Source organism: Thermobia domestica, chromosome 16 (genome assembly GCF_964235325.1).
Source record: "Thermobia domestica chromosome 16, izTheDome1.hap1.1, whole genome shotgun sequence".
Classification (NCBI taxonomy): domain Eukaryota; kingdom Metazoa; phylum Arthropoda; class Insecta; order Zygentoma; family Lepismatidae; genus Thermobia; species Thermobia domestica.
This window is the reverse complement of record NC_137469.1, coordinates 39,744,056-39,761,405: the sequence shown is the minus strand read 5'-3', so window position 1 is coordinate 39,761,405 and position 17,350 is coordinate 39,744,056. Positions and strand designations below refer to the sequence as shown.

At 37.5% G+C, this 17,350-nt stretch overlaps 1 protein-coding gene across 5 annotated transcripts in view; it reads left to right on the top strand.

Annotated features, from left to right (window-relative positions):
* The first annotated feature begins 1,239 nt into the window (after nt 1–1,239).
* Nucleotides 1,240–17,350, top strand: part of LpR1 (Lipophorin receptor 1) — a 484,208-nt gene continuing 468,097 nt past the window's right edge. For 2 of the 5 annotated variants that reach the window (XM_081742361.1, XM_081742362.1), the window contains exon 1: nt 1,246–1,608. In XM_081742361.1, coding sequence (XP_081598487.1) covers nt 1,530–1,608 — 79 coding nt within the window. In that variant the 5' untranslated portion in view covers nt 1,246–1,529. Of the gene's footprint in view, nt 1,609–17,350 lie in introns of all 5 variants that reach the window. The other 3 variants (XR_014128710.1, XM_081742365.1, XM_081742366.1) reach the window with 3 other exon arrangements.

Here is a 17,350-nt window from a genome sequence, read left to right as displayed (position 1 = left end):
CCTCAAAATGAGACTGTGGCCCCGAGTAGCGTATTTGCTAATGCTCTCGCCTTCGGTGCGAGCGGTCCCGGGTTCGATTCCCGGTGGAGGCACTAGGTCGAAAAAGTGTAAATGAGGTTTTCCTGGGTTCTCCTTATTCACACCAGGCAAATGCTGGGGTGGTACCTAACATATAGGTCCCAGGCCGCTTCCTTCCTTCCCTTTCACCGGAGTGTGATCACCGAGGGACGTCATCCCTCATAGAAGACGGGCTAACATGGCCATAGATGCCGAAAGCCCAGAAATCTAAATCCTAAAATCAAAATGAGACTACATTTGCAGAAAAGACTTCTTGGGGGAGTCAAGACCCCAGGACTCAACCCCTTGCGTACGTTTCTGGTACAGACTAATGTGGATTACACATATAAATAGGAGTAATCAGGGTAATATCCATAATTTTATTTTTGTATTTTTATTTCATCCGTTTGCTAAGTTCTAAAATGCCCACAGGGCTATCACCCCTTCCTCCCCCTCACATATGATGTTCATACCCTCCACGTAGTGGCTTTAAATGAAAAATTTGCCCATTCTCAGAAGACACATTTGACGAATTTGTTTTATTCATTTTCTTGACCGCATTTTTATTGACGTTGATTACTAATCTCGTGATTTGAATTTTTCGCATTGTACGTACACACACAAGACGTTACTAAGAATTTTTACAAGCGATAAGGTATTGTTATCAATGGCATGAAAAGAGATTATTCCATTCAAGTCTTATCTGGAGTGTTTTTCTTTCCTTTTTCCTGCATCACCTGATCAGCTAAGTTGACTCCACGTTTGCAGAGACGTATGTGGGGAATGTAATATAGAAATTTTTGCATTTATTTTTGTAATGTCAATTATATTTTTTTTTTCTCATACAAATTTACCCACCTACTTTTAGTCCCTCCCTCCCCGCCTTTTATAATGTATGACACACCAATTGTCACTCAAGCGAGGTGAGACAGCTACATTGTGAATGCTCCGCAAGTATTCGTCTGCCAATACAGCGACGCAAGGCGATCGTACGATTCAAGTGCTATTCCATGTAGACTCCGCTCCCCCCGCCAGTCGTCGCTCTTGTCCACCAGCGATCTAATACTTCGGACCCGTAATCATTCCAGCAATGTATCTACACTTATAACCACTAATGTATAGTGTCCGATGGTAGCAATATGTATTAGTTATAGTATTATTATCAAGCGAGACGGCTGCTACGAGCAGCACTGTTGTGTTGGGGGGCGCAACGAAGTGCTTGTAACTGCTCGCCTACCGGGTCAATTATACATTTTGCCGCTTCCCTACTCCGGCGCAGTCGTATTGTATTTTGAGGTGCTGTAGAACTGCAGTGTATCGCGAGCAGTGAGGGTTGTTCAATCGTGTATTGACGGTATATCGTAACACGTGGAACTATTCATTTTTTCTTTTTTTTTTCTAAAATATATTTAAAGTGTTCTTTTTTTTCTGTTTGTGCACGGGAAGGAAAATTTAATAATAAATTAGTGAACATGTTATTGTGCTATAAGCCAGTTTTGTGGCTGTGTGTGTTAACATGTGCCCTGCAAGCTGGAGCATATGCCGGCGAAAGTAAGTCCCAAATTCCATCCTGTGTAAAAGCGTATATAAAATACAGTGTGATTTTGATATTGTTGTCATTCTGCTGTGTACATACGGAGCATTTGTTTTTTTGCGTGTGTACATAGCACAAATGAAGTTAAGTGTTTGTTTCCGTAGTGATAATAAAAAATAACTAATTTTTCAGTTCATTGTTTACAAATTGAAAGGCCCAATCATTTCATTATGTTGAAGTCCAAAAAAGCCAAAAATTGTCCAAATTAAAAGTAGAATTTAAGGAAATTAATATTTTTGGATCAAAAGATTTATTGTATGTTCTATATCTAGAGAACTACACATAGTGAGCTAAACACAAACTATCACTTAACTCAGTAAGGTGTGCTTTAAACAGTAAGAAAACTCGATTTAGGGGCCGTTCAAAAATTTTGTGGCACCTGATCCAAAAAATCTAATATATTTTATTTAATCAAAAATTTTCTTATTGTATTATATACCTCTGATTATATAAATTTAATTGATAAACCATGTTAGTAATTGGGACATTTTTTTCTGATCGGAGATAGTAACTAAGAAACAAAATTATTATTTTTTTAAAAAAATAAACAAACATATAAAAAAGCTTAGTTTCTTCTCATGTTTGTTTAGGAAATGCCTGTTGAATAGTCGTGTTACAAATGCCGGAAACTTTAAATTACTGTTTTTATTTTCGTTTTGGATATCCGAGTGCAGTTTTATTTATTATTTAAATTTTTAAAGGCATTTTATTTTCGTCTGTGTCTTTATTATTTCACGTTTTGTCCTAGTATGTATGAATAACAGTTTTATACTATAAGTTTATATTCAAGTAAATTTGTTAGGAACCCTCAATAAAACATTATTCGGTGTTTTTTTTAAAGGGACCGCGGTGACTCAGTGATAGAGCGTTCACCTCTGGTTCATGCAGTCCCTGGTTCGATCACAGCTCGCGCCACGTGAACTTCGTGGTGGATAAACATCGTGTGGGGGTTCTCGTTTCCTCCCACTTTTCTCATTCCACCATTTCATTCATTTCTCATCATCTCCTTTAATCTAGCCGGCATAACTGTGGGACATAGAACTCATAATTTTCGGTATTTTTTTTTAAAAGTTCAACACCCGTGTTTAAAGTGTGGCAGTTCGAGGCGTGTTGTCTACGTTGTTTATATCAGGAGTCAAACTCAGCATCTTCCGAACATACGGCATGCCTATGTCAATTGTCCTATTATTATTATTATTATTATTATTATTATTATTATTATTATTATTATTATTATTATTATTATTCGACATTCAGCATTTAAATTTCGATTTGAGAAATTATAATTATAGTACAGGTAGCTTCAATTTTATGGTGAACAAAATATTTTATTTCTACGTCAACTAGGAGTTAAGTTCGGTTTTATTTGTTTCTCTCTCTCTCTCTCTCTCTCTCTCTCTCTCTCTATATATATATATATATATATATATATATATATATATATATATATATATATATATATATATTCCCTTGTAAATAGCGAGGAAAGTTTGGTATTATTATTATTATTATTATTATTATTATTATTATTATTATTATTATTATTATTAGTGGGACTTTATAGTGAATTACGGGTACGCCCCTCAGACTTTAAAGTGAGAGTATTTATCTTTTTATTTTGTTTAATTCTGAAATAAATGTTATGTGCGTACTCAGAATTTATTATTATTATTATTATTAATCTATCGTGTGTAAGTTCCCTTTCTGCTTCTTAATCTCGAAGATGCGGCGTCGCACAGTTTATTGCATGACCCAAGCACATTGGCACCCAGATGACTTACCGGTACGCTGGAGCGCGGTGCTAGTTGCCTGCAGAAATCTAATAGCAAGTGGTCATTAAACTAAATACTCGTATGACGAATGGACTTATTCCAATAATGAGGTTGATTATTCGAGAAGTTTTTCAATAGTGAGCGGCTCTTCGGGATGCTAGTAGACAAAAACAGTATTTTTTATCTCACTGGCGTATACAACATTCGTCAGGGGCAGTAGATACCGGTAAATGTTTATATTTTCCATAATATCCTGTTCAAATGGGGTTGAAACCTGAAACTCACTTGCGTAAGCCGCTGTTTTATCCAATACATTAAAAAGAAATCTTACGTGTATCCAATTCCTGAAAGTTAAGAGTTCCTAAGTTTGAATTTTGTGTGTACGTATGTGTGCGAGACGAATTTCTGGCGAATGCATCATTTTAAATGACTTTTAATTAAATGTCATTTTTTTCCCCCTCACAATGCTTTACTAACACGACCATATGTATACTGAGACAGTTTTAACTTTTTCACTTAAACTTATGCTATTGAACAAACTTTCAACATGCCTCTTTAGCCGGTGTTAATGTGTGAACAAAAAGGTTGCGTGGCTTGTCTAATGTGTTGACAGTAAGATCACATACTATTTTAGGGTATGTGTATGTTGTTCCTTTTTAGGAACATGTCCTGTCCTTAATCCGAAATTCTATGTGCGCATTACCATACTCGGGCGCAGGTTTAGTAAGTAACGCAAACAGATAATGACGATTTCGTTTATTTTAGCCGAAATGTATTGTTTTTATTATTCAGGAAAAGTTATTAAAATGTGTGACACTCGGTTGAATAGGTATCCTTCAATAATCTGATAATGTCATCCGGATTTATCAAAATATAATTCCACACCGTGATAACAATTGCTAATCTAAACTAACCAATAAGTTCACTGTGGTGTGCGGAACTTAACTTTAATATAGTCACAGAAACAATTTTGTTGGTTTGTCATCTCCCTAAAGCTCCCGACTAGGATTTCGTGCACACCAGTGGCGGCTCTTGTAGGAAATCACATCAGTAAAGATTACAAGTTTAATAGCTACGAGTTGTGACTTCTCTTAAGCCGCCATTGCATACACTTAGCAGGTAATACCCATAACAGCGGTATGATCCGCCCATGTTAAGACATTTCGGATTTATTATTCATATGAAATATGGTGACGTTGTACAGGTTATATAAAGTAGCTTTTAAAATTCACCCATTTGCTCATCTCCTTTCGTGTGAATTTCTTTTCTCAAAGGCAATATAGATCCGAAGCATTGAAGAAAAAACTGTATTCTGGACATGTTATTCAAGAGGTTTACTGAACTGTTATTATCTATAATCTTTTGAACAAATGTATAAAAATAGATGCTGCGAGAATTACCAGAATATTGCAAGGTGCAGTGGAGGTGTCCTGTTTGACTTCAAACACACTCGTGGTGAAAAGAAACTCCAACGGTAGTCCGAGCTGACTTATCTTGGTCATCTATCAGTAGCCATAAATATTGACAATAAATAGGCCTACTACCAAGTGTTCGCCTATTTTATTTATTTATTTCTGCTAAGTAGGCTTTTTTTCATTTGAGTGATTTAAATTTTTCACGTTGTTGTCAGTTTCTGCTATTTATTATTTTATCAGAATTTTGTGTCTAATTTAGGTAGTAGTTGGGACCAGTGGCATGGTCCTGTATTCCTGTTCGTTTGGAGGCAAAGTTAGTGTGGTGAGAACGACCGATACTGGGAGGGTCAATCGTGGATGGTCATTGCACCCGTCAAATGCACTGGTCGCAGATTGGAGTCCACGTTAATAGCAGATCCCATTTTCATAACCTTGGTGTTGTACGAGGATAAAACATAAACACACACACATATATAGGAGTAAGTAGTGTCTCAATTGCCTGGTCGTATAATCGTCCGGGAATCTAGAATAGAACAGGATAACAAGTTCCAATAACTTACTCAAGGAGTTCAATAACTTACTAAGGATAAGCGTTCCATAAATTGGTTGTCTTTATTTTGTTCTTCCGTAAAAAAATCCTAACTACGCTGCTCCTCCGCTTTCCTCAAGAATTTTCGCAACTGTACATAGGCCTATCTGTCGACATGCAAGGGATTCAAAAATGTGCTAATCACAGTTTGTACATTTTCTCAGCCCAGACCACTAGGCGCGAGCTACAGAAGAGTTAAAGTACACTTGTGAGCGAAGATCTGTCAATCCTACCGTTCCTTGCGTCAACGGATCTTGCTTCTGATCTTTTGTAAATTTCTTACGACAGTTACTTTCTAGTCAGACCTAGTAAAATATACGGTGTTTCTATTATAGGCACATTTTGTAGTTTTGTTTGTTTATTTTAACACGTAGTTTCGAACTTGAGGTTAACTAATGTACTGGATAACTGATCAAATAAGTCTGTCTTTGTTTCAGATGTAGTAACTTTAAATCTGTCTTATGTTGTAGTCTCCCAGATCGAACTACAATATGTAGATGTATAAATTAACGAAACTTCTTGACCAGCGTTTCTTTCAGATATGCTTTTTGCGGGGGATTGCCCCCCTGAAGCTCTGAGGAGGCCAAAATAATATAATAATAAATAGAATAGTACCGTGTGAAAATATCTGTCCCTCCGAATACTAAGTGTGCAGCCCAGAACATTTTTTTTAAGATACTGTTCTTGGCCACCTTCGTGGCTAAGCAGTTAGCGTACGCGCCTTTGGCGTGGGAGACCCGGGTTCGATTCTCGGCGGGAGCTCATGTGGTTCGGATTCCACGTTAATCAATAGGTCCGGTCTCATATAGCCTCGCTGCTGAAAAGGACGTTAAACTCAAATTCAACTCAACTCACCTGTTCTTGACCCACACACCTAGGTCTATACAAGTCAAACCGTTTCGTACTCATTTTTTCTTCCTTCAGCGTAGGACCTGTCAAATTATTGTTTGTTTTTGAGTCCGATGTGTGTTACACTTGTTTATCAGTGCTGATTTATCTCTTTGATCGGTACGTACAATTCGTAATATTGTCTTATTTCTCATGGGCTCGTGTATAAAAGCTCTGAGCAGCGCGTTCTGAACAGTACTTAGGGAAAAAAAGCTATGTTTTACGTTCATAAGAAATACAGTAAGAAATTATCTAATTTCGTCATGTGCATCATTTCTGGGGGGGGGGGGCACAATTCAACATAGTACACCTGAGGATATTGGGGTAACAATACATGGAAATTACTTTGTATCTAATTTATTTCATCTGGGACTTTTTTGGATTTGATTTGAGTGTGTCTCTTTCAGCAGCGAGGCTATATGAGACTTGGACCCTATAGCTTAACGTGGGGTCCGAACCATGTGAGGAGTCGCCGGGAATCAAACCCAGATCTCACGCGTATGTTATCCACATCGCCATGAGGGAGCTCTCTTGAGCTGGGTTAAGCTTAATTCCATCTCACTTTACAATGTTATATCACAATTGCGAGATATTAGCTTTAATTGAGCTCTGCTAATTTCAATTTAAAGTAAACATATTACCTTGATAGAGCCTATGCTAACTCATTTTCCTTATTCATTCGTTCCTGGAACCGTGAGATGACAAGAAGTTTATAGAAGCAAGTGAAGTGTCTTTTTTTTTTTTTTTTTTTTTAAAAAAAAACATTTTGTGTCATATTTGTGTGTTCAGAGAAAATTTGGGCGTGTCACCCCCGTAGCTCCATACGTAAAGGAAGTGTAAACATCATTGCAAAAGTCGCGTGATTTTCAGGAAGAGTATTAGAAATCTGTTCTGATGGCGTAACTCCGACCACGCACATTTGACATTTTGCCAAGATTTTCTTATGTTTGGTGTGAAGGTCAGGTACTGCGCGGAAGCAGTGTAACAAAAATATTCGCTTGATTGTTTAGGAAGGAACCTGTTTAGATAATCGTTGGCGAGAATTGTTTTGACACAATGCGACTAAGATGCTTGTATTAGGAACGAAAGAAAGAGCCGCCTTTACTAATGGTGCGATGAGTCGCGTGTTCGATCTCAGGTCGCGTAGTTTGGGTTTTGTGGTAAGCCAATGTAAACCAATGTTGGCTGCACAATATGTACCAATACAGTCACGTTCTGTTCGTGGATTCCTAATTTTCCTTTAATGTCAATATTGGACTTTTATTGTTATTATTTTTGTTTGGTTATTTGTATAAGCGTGCATTATATCCGAAGCCAATTGTAAAGTCAATAAGAGTGAAGAATATCGTAAGTCTGGCTAAACTTAGTAAGTTTCATGCAACCATCTTTCGCATTTGTTAATTTTAACCAGTCTACTGTAGACTTGTTACCTTAGTCCTATGCATCCATTTCAAAGTCGGTAGAGAAATTGTCGCTGTCACACAACAAGCAATACTGCAAGTGATGAGAATGAGGATGATTATATTCAGGTGTGGCTGAGCCGTTCCGTGGGTTGACAAGTGGGTCAGTTACCCCAGACTCGCGTCCGGAGTTGGTGGCCAACATCCCCTCCCCCAGGGAGATCAAAAGAACGATCGTCTATGTTCCCTACCTTCGATCAACCGTGTTGAGGTTCGTTTTCGCGAATTTTCCAATATTCTATTATTATTATTATTATTATTATTATTATTATTATTATTATTATTATTATTATTATTATTATTATTATTATTATATACTAAATAGTATCCTAGGGTAGCTTCCGAACAAAATTTTGCAGAAATTATGGTTTATACCTTTGGTATGTGCGGGTAAGCTTTCATTTCCGGTAAGAGCTTATATAGTTTTAGTGTACCATAAATTGTAAATGAAATGAAATGCATTCTTTCAGTTTAACATCCCAGGGGGCGCGATGGTCCAGTGGTAGAGCGTTCACCTCCGGTGCTTGGGGCCCCTGGTTCGATCCCAGCTCGCACCGTGTAGACTTTGTGGTGGACAAACACCGTGCTCGTGGGTTTTCTCGAAGTTCTCCCGTTTCCTCCCACTTTCTTCATTCCACCATTTCACTCATCTGTCATCATCACAGTCTCCTTTAGCCTAACCGGCATAATCGTGGGACGTAAAACTTAATTTCATTTCATTTTTTAACATCCCACGATTATGTCCGCTAGACTAAGGGAGACGGATGATCAAAGCGAGTGAGTGATAATGGAAGTGGAATGAAAATGTGGGAGTGCCCCGAGGAAACCCGCGGACACGATGTTGTCCACCACAAGTTTACTTGGCCGGAGATCGAACAAGGGACCCCACGTACCAAGGGTAAGCGCTCTACCACTGAGCCACAGTGCCCTCCTCACCACCATAAATAAATCTGTCTCATACGTGGCCTTGGTGCTGGAAGGACCGGGACTATATTTAACGTTATTGGTTTTCAAGATTTCATTGACGTTCACTTAAGTCTATCTATTTATGAACATATGTTACCAAATGTGACTAATATAACAGAATGAAGATGGGCAGGTTTTTAGTTATCTGCAAACCGTGATGATTTCAGGGATGGTTCTAAATGCCTTTAGCACCATATATTTGTTCATTCTAAATGCATGTTATATACCAATATTTTTGCCGTATTGCTTTTTATCCATCCATTGTATCCCAGGGGGGGTAATGCAGCTGTAAATAAGGGGGTAGTAAAATAATTATTGCTTATTAATTGTATAAGTAATTTCTTGTGTTGGTTGTGATATTCTGACAGTGAAATCTTGTGATGTTGAGGTCTGAAAAGATAATAGTAAATTCTTCTAAAATCAGAGGTTCCATTCCATTGAGGGGTGGAGTTCTATTCGCTCATGCTCGCGCTCTGTAAGATCATAGGAACTCGCACTCAGACTAAGACTCTTGGTCGCTGTCCTGCAGCTCTCGGGTGCACGCGCTCTACTATTGAACCCAAGAGCTGGGCTTGCGAGTTTGGACCTGGTGATGACAGTCTTCTCCACTATTTACTATCAACGACCTTGGCCTTGACGTAAAACATATATTTTGTTTTACCTTGTCCTCAATTTTCGCCATTATTTCCTCTTTTATATTATTATTTCTTGCCGGTTTCTGTTCGTAATTGTCTGCAGTATTTTTCCTTATCTTCATCTTTTGTCGCTGCTTCCTCAATTTTACGTTTCTTTATTCCATCCGGCTAGTTCTATTCAATCTTCTTCATAATGTCTGCACAGCCTATCAGAGTCTAAATGAGAAGGCCTATACAGTAGGTAAATTTTGTACAAGCAGGTATGTTGCGATTTTAACTTCCAATATTAGTTGCCTGTTGACCTTCAATATTGCAATAAAGCTTAAGCATACTAGATATAATTGATAGCGCTACCATCTCTCTCTCTCTCTCTCTCTCTCTTTTCGAATTGCCAATTCAGTTTCGTTCCGTTCCGCTTCCTATCTCTCCTCCCTTTTCCTACTTTACTAGTCATTAATAACATTGTGAGTTTGTTGTAAACATAGGAAGTCTGAATGGACTAAATGTTGTGACATAGAAAACTAAAGTGTAAATATACATCGTCCCACGCCTGCACTCATAACGTGTGGATAAAGATCTCTGAACGCTGTCCAAGGTTGGGTTTTGCTTGCTTTAAAACGTGCGTTCGTTCCACTGAGCTGCTGGTGGCTGGGACAATCGCGACGATACTGCATAAAAATGCGAGCGGGCGGGCGGAGAGGTTTTTTGCTGCATCTCACGTATCTATGTCAGATAGTAAGTGCGTACATCTCGCGTTTATTTATTTTTTTTCCCACTTTGATAAGGGGGCTCATTTATGTTTTTATCGATTGACACAACGTTTGTAAGTGTTCTTGCTTTATCTGTTCGTATTCCGATATTGTCTACAAAAATTGCGTATTTACTTTCAAGAAGCTGGTTTTTACCACTTGGAGTGCTTGCGTTCCTAAGATTGTCCTACTGTCGTAGTAAAGTATACTATCATGTTTAAAAAAAGATAATACGTCTTCTATTGTGGTTATGTAATGATTTTTAATCTGTAGGTCAATGCCCTTGTATAGTTAAAGGGTTCCATGCCACTACACAGAATATCTATATCGGACTAATGGCAGATTTTCCAATGTCAGTGCACTAATGAGTGTTGGAATTGCAGTTAGTGTGGTCGACCTGTTGAAGGTAGGATTCTGGCGATCACAGGATCTACCTGTCGCTGATTTGAATCCCGCACAAGATGTGAGTAGGGTTGGGTGATACCTAAATTAGAATATCGAAATTTGATCGATATATCGAAATTTGTTCAATCCATCGAACATTAAAACTACGAAAATTCTCTCTCTCTCTCTCTCTCTATATATATATATATATATATATATATATATATATATATATATATATATATATATATATATATATATATATCGACATTTGAGAACTTCGATTTATATGTAGAAATATTGCGAAACCAATGTGAATTTGATGTATTTTACTGCTACTGTTAAAATAATTTGATTTTTTTCTGTTACTCGACTATCCAATTGGTTGGATTATGGTTTAGCATCCCTTTCAACATAGAGGCTAAATGAGACATGGCATTGGAACCATATGGGCTACCATCGGCAATGGAATCGGGATCTTCTGCCCCAAACACGTTAATCATATAGCTACAAGAGACCTCTAGAATAGCATAATACAAGTTGACGTCCAAAAATCTGGCAACCTCCGGCCCTGTGGAGTCTTGGATTTTGGATAGTTATGCATGCTGTATATATTTAACAGAAAATGATTACCTGAACAGTACTTAAATGAACATTTAAATGAACAGCTAGTGAAAAAGTTCAGCAACAAAATGTAAGTTATAAAGAATTTTAGTTCAACTAAACCGAAAATAGATACCTTAAAATTTGAACTTTTTGCAAAAATCTATTTTCAGTTTTCCGAAAAATCAGTTTGAACAGCACTACTATAGACTTACGTAGATAAACTTTAGTTTGTTTTTGTGTGTGTGTGTGTGTGTGTGTGTGTGTGTGTGTGTGTGTGTGTGTGTGTGTGTGTGTGTGTGTGTGTGTGTAAAACGGGAGAAAGTTAAGACAAAAACTGGTGGGCACTGCATTTCAACCGAAGAGTAAGCTCAACTATCTTGGTCGATGACTTCCCCCTTCTTTCCGCCAAAGAAAAAGGACATTTGATTTCTCTTTTCCTTCCTGAGTTACAGTAGTAGTAGTAGTAGTAGTAGTATAGTAGTAGAAGTATGTAAATGCCATACTAAAATCGTCTGTGAGCGATGGCATTGTTATTGATTTTATATATTCGTATGTCTGGTACACGCTACATCTGGGGAAAACTACAGACAGAATCGGGCAACGAACGATTCACCGGAGTAGGTGTCTAGGATTTGCTCAGCTATTTTGCTACCAAACGCTCGTTGCCTAAAAGAGTATTAGTGTTACTCACGAGACGAGACGAGAAATAAGGTTTTCTCTTCTCAGGTTTTGTAGGTCTCGTCTCGATTTTCTCTCGTCTCCTTTTATAAATATATACACACAATTTATTGCTTTTTTTTACCCAGAAGTTAACATAGTTCATCACGAGCAGCGTACGTTGTACTATTCGAGCTCGTATTAGGTCGGGCGTACATTGACTAGAGGACGAGACAGTCGAGCCGAGGTTCAGTACTGTTAACAAGCCAACAAAGCTTTGTACATTCGAGCTTGTGCCTCGATAAAGGCCTTTCCAGCACTTGTGATAGATGCATAGGTCAATGCACGCAGACATTTCTTTTTCTTTCTCCCTCTCTTTCTTTCTTTTTCTTTTTCTTTCTCCTCTTTCTTTCTCCCTCTCTCCTCTTTCTTTCTGTCTCCCTCTTTCCTCTTTCTTTCTTTTTTCTCTTCCCCTCTTTCTCTCTCTTCCCCCTTTCTTTCTCTCCCTCACCTTTCTTTCTCTCTCTCTTTCCCCCTTTCTTTCTTTCTATCTCTCCCCTTTTCTTTCTCTCTTCATAACCTTTGCCGCGGCCTGGTTAGTCTTTCTCTGGTCAAAATGCCCTCTGTTTTATTCTTTATATTTCCCATCAAGGCTTGAACCTGCAAACGCGGCACAGTAGTGAGCGTTCTAGCCATGAAATTTATATAATGGAAAATTTATTTGAAACCTAACATAGGCAAATCTTCAGGTAGACCCTATATATATATATGTATAATACTAAAATAAATGTGTGAGTACCACCGTTAGAAAGACAAACCAACTCTGGAGAACTCTGACATCATGATATTAGTCTTTCTCTACTTAGTCACCGTGCCTAGCGACACATTTTTGTTAGCGGTTCTTCATTTTCCAAAAGTCCGTTTTGTAAAAGTCTGCGGCATGGTTTTGAAACCACAGTTCAACGTCAGAAATGACGTCATCCCTACTGTGAAAATGGCATCCTCTGAGGGATTTTTTTTTTTTTTTTTTTTGGAGAAGAGAAAGTCACTTGGTGCTACTTCCGGTGAGTATAGGGGCTGGGGCAACATATCATATCCTAATTCGATTACCTTCATCATAAATACATGGAGGGAAGGGGGATGAGCTGCGCAATATCTGCCAACAGCAACATTCCCTTTGTGACAAATTCATGACGTGTCTTCTTCAGTTCCCCTCTCAGGTAGATGGGATTAATAGGTACTAGTAATAGTTTGCTACTGTGGTAGATAATCTGTCGTGATGACCCCATCACAGTCCCAGAAAACTGAACGTATTATCTTGGCGCAGATTTTTGCACTCATACCTTTTAGGGGTGGGGGAGGAGGGGTGTTTCCATTGTTGGCTCATTTCATTTGTTTCTGGGTCATGAACATAAACACAACATTGTCACTATTCTGCCGAAAAAGTCTTCTTCATCCACCTCACGACAATGCCACATTTCTCTCGCAGCGTCCTCGCGATTTCTCTTCTGGAAAGGTGTGAGCGGTTGTGGAACCCACCGTGCTGACACTTTATAAAGATGCAGCTACTTGTGAATGATATTCCAGGCAGACCCATAACTCATACCTATTCCACATATAACACTTTCAATGGTTACCCTCCTGTCTTCCATTATGATCTTAACTTTCTCCGTCAAGGCGGCATTCATCAGTAGAAACATGGTCCTTCAGATCTAGAGGCATCCGTGGTGGTCTTATTTCCACTTGGATGTCATCTCCGATCTTCTCCTCCATAGACTTCTTTCATCTCTTCGTTAATCTGCTTTGCTGATTTCCGAAGAAGACTGAGGAACTTAAGAGTCTTCATACCGGCGAAATTAAAATACCGCTAATTTTACAGTAATTATGTGATATCTTCAAATAGATTAAAAAAAAATCGAAATGTGGAACAAGAGCACCCTAGACAATATTATTTTACATAAACTTTATCACGACTCACTTATCTGCTTTCGATTTCGAGCCATTTTGAAAATCGGCATTTATTTTCGCGTTTCTAAACAGCTGAAAACGGAAAGCCACTAGGTGACTTGTGATAACGGTACCTGACGCAAAATAATATTGTCTAGGGCGCTCTTGTTCCATATTTCAATTATCTTTTATCTATTTGAAGATATCACATAATTACTGTAAAATTAGCGGTATTTTAATTTCGCCGGGATGAAGACTCTTAAGGGTCTTCACTACAGCGAAATTAAACTACCGCTAATTTTAGAGTTTTTCTGTTATATCTTCAGAACAAATAGAATGAACTAGACAATACGATCTTGCATGTGATGCCTTTACCAGAATTCACCTATCTGCTTTTGGTATGCCGCTATTTACAAAACCCGCAAAAAATACTAAATCTGTCTACAGTTGCAAATCGAAAGAAGATAGATGAGTTGTGATCACGGTATCACATGCAAGATCGTATTGTCTAGTTCACTACGTTTCTGCTTTTCGAATATTTTTTATTTGTTTTGAAGATATGACAGAAAAACTCTAAAATTAGCGGTAGTTTAATTTCACGGTAGTGAAGACTCTTAATGATCCTCCGTGTCTCAAGCTTGTCAGTTATATAACAACACCTTTAGTGATTTGCCTACGAAAAAAAAAAAAGAAAAAGAAAGAATTGTTCTAATGTTCGTGAGGTTCATAGATTGTCACCTTCTAGGTGATTGCACGAACTTTTGATACCACCTCGTATAAATCTAATCTTTGAACATGTTTTATTCGCTAAACGATGAGAATATAGTAGATTTTTCAGATAATATTAGGAATTATTTAGTATTTATGGAAACCATCTGTGTTCTTCACATGTCATTAGGTTGTATCACGTGAACCACGTAATTTATGATCTTCCGGATGTGTGTGAAGTAATGATTTCTATTATTTAGTTTTTTTTTTTTTTTTTTTTTTTTTTTTTTACTTGGTGATAGAAAAAGAAGCAAAGATTGCGGCGGAAGGTTTCTTGTTCGAGAGTTCCGTGTACAGGACGGAAATGCTGTTGCGAGAGTGTGTTTCCTGACATTTGATTCTAAGTTGCTCCTTTCGCAATAATGCAGGAATAATGAAAGCTGTATTTCAAGTTGCACGTGACACACATCAAAGTGACTTCATTAGCCGAGGCTCTGTGTATCTACTGACGGCATCAGCTTTTGATCATCTGTGTTCGCAGGCATAGTAGAACATTCTTCTGACATAGTATAGTTGGTCAAAAGGCTTTTAGTGTTAGGCTTGGTACGAGATTCTTAGTAGACCTATATAGAATTGACACTGTTCATTTTTGTGCTTAACAGACTGATTTACATTACACTATACAGTATCTTTTGCCAAATTTGTGTATCACTTGACAATAAAAAACTCCCGAAATCCCAGTGAGCCTTCAAATTTTCTTAATAAAACAAAAATGGAACCTTTGAGTTTTACGTCCCACGTTTATTCCGGCTAGGCTAAAGGAGACTGTAATGATGAGAAATGAAGAAAGTGGGAGGAAACGGGAAAACCCCGAGGAAACCCACGCACATGGTGTTTGTCCAGTATAAAGTTCCTCAAAGTCTCTAGTATTGCTCACTAGACGAGTGGAAAAGTTAAGATTTTTCGTCTCATGTCGTAAATTTTGTAGAAATCGCCTCGATTCTCGAAAAAAACTAAGAGTTTACAGGCGTCTTTTGAACTTAACACCATTCAGAGAATTCTGCAGAGAACCGAAAAAGAATTATAGTCGGATGGTGCCAGGTACAGATCATACGGTGGGTGCACTATCTTCCAACCAAGTAGGCTTACTCTAAGATTTTAACGGATCGTTAAAGATGTATGCGGTCTGACGTATACGATATCATTTATGTTGAACAGCTTCGGTCGTTTCTTTCGAATTGCTAGGTACACTCATGTCCAAAATTATTGTCGCATGTGTATAAATATGTTGTTGGTGGAATATAATTTGATAATGAACCCGCCCGGTATTTCGTATAATGTTAGTATGTGTATAATCGGAAAAGACATGTATATGGAAAATTTCATGTCAAAAGAGCAGTAAATGAGAAAAATAAAGCGAAAATAAAACTTTCTTTTCCATTTAGCAACATTTTATTTTACTCACTCTAATTTTCGTATTTATAATTATTTTCCAATGAAATTTACCACAGCTATACATTTCCCGATTATACACATAGTATCAATATTAAAAGTACCCTGCAAAATCATTATCAAATTATATTCTTACAAGAAAACAGTTGTAGACATGCGACAATCATATTGGACATGAATGTACTTCCGCGTTAATTGTCGGCAGGACAGGTTGACTCTATCATAGAGATGCAAAAAAGCCGGCTTTTTTGAATCGATGTTTTTTTTCACATAAAAAGCCGGCTTTTTTGGGAAAAAAACGAGAATTTTGGAAATTTTGGCTTTTTTCAACTTCATGATTTTTCTATCTAAATAGCTTTCTTATAGTATATTCTATAGTTGGATAAGAATTCCATGACCTGAAAGTGATATTTCGCTCTGAAATTCACCATCAAGATGGATGGAGCACATGTTTTACGAATTAAAGCTAACATGAAGAATGTAGTATTTGAGGGTAATTTTAGAGGCTATTTAACTTTATTTTAACTTTTGAGTTATCGACATCTATTTTCTTCTCTAGTTTGTCATCCGTGTTTCATTTCTAAGAGCTTTTAGTACTCTAGCTTCTAGCGCAAAAGTTATACTTGCCCGTTTTTCTATTTATCCGTCAAAGCGTACGTTTTTCAATATATGTCAAACCGTACTTCCACATTTCTGTTATACTGTAGCTGTGAAGTGATTTAGCAATAATTTTCCGGACACAACCTTGAATACCAATTTATACAAATAATCAGTAGCGGATTTAGAAAAGTACTTTAGGAGAGTTTTTTCTGATTGTTTCGTTTCCTAAAAAGTCGTAATTTTATTTGGGAAGTGCTTGAAGTTTATGAGTACAGGCATAACTAATATTTCGTTTCGTTTATATGTTTAGCAATAATCTTCCGGATACAACTTTAAAAATCATTTTATACTGAGAATCAGTGGCGGATTTAGAAAAGTATTTTGGGAAGGGTTTCTTACTAATGTTTAGTTTTTTTAAACATTCGTAATTTTTATTTGACGAAAGCTTAAAGTTTATGAGTAAAGGCATAAATAATAGATATTTCGTTTGTTGCAGACATTCCGTAACTTTGGGGAACGGGCTTCAGTCCGAAAGACCGCCCCCCTAACCTTCGCAAAACCGTCACTGCTGGTAATTAGTAATAATAACGATTTAAAAACAATAAAAAAGGAAGTCGCCCAACTCACAGTACACGCACTATTTCTACATTCACAGATGGAATGAAGAAAAGCTTTGACAGAATGGTCGAATGCTGGTTGAATCCCGGACTTCCCGATAGAAGCGCAAAAGCTAATCACTCAGTCATGTTTGTTGTGCAGTTGTATTTAGCTTAACTTAAATATATTCCGTAGTCTTTTTTTTTGGGGGGGGGGGAGTTCCGTAATGATATGTTGAATCCCTCTTGTTAAAAATTCAGAAAACTTGAGGATT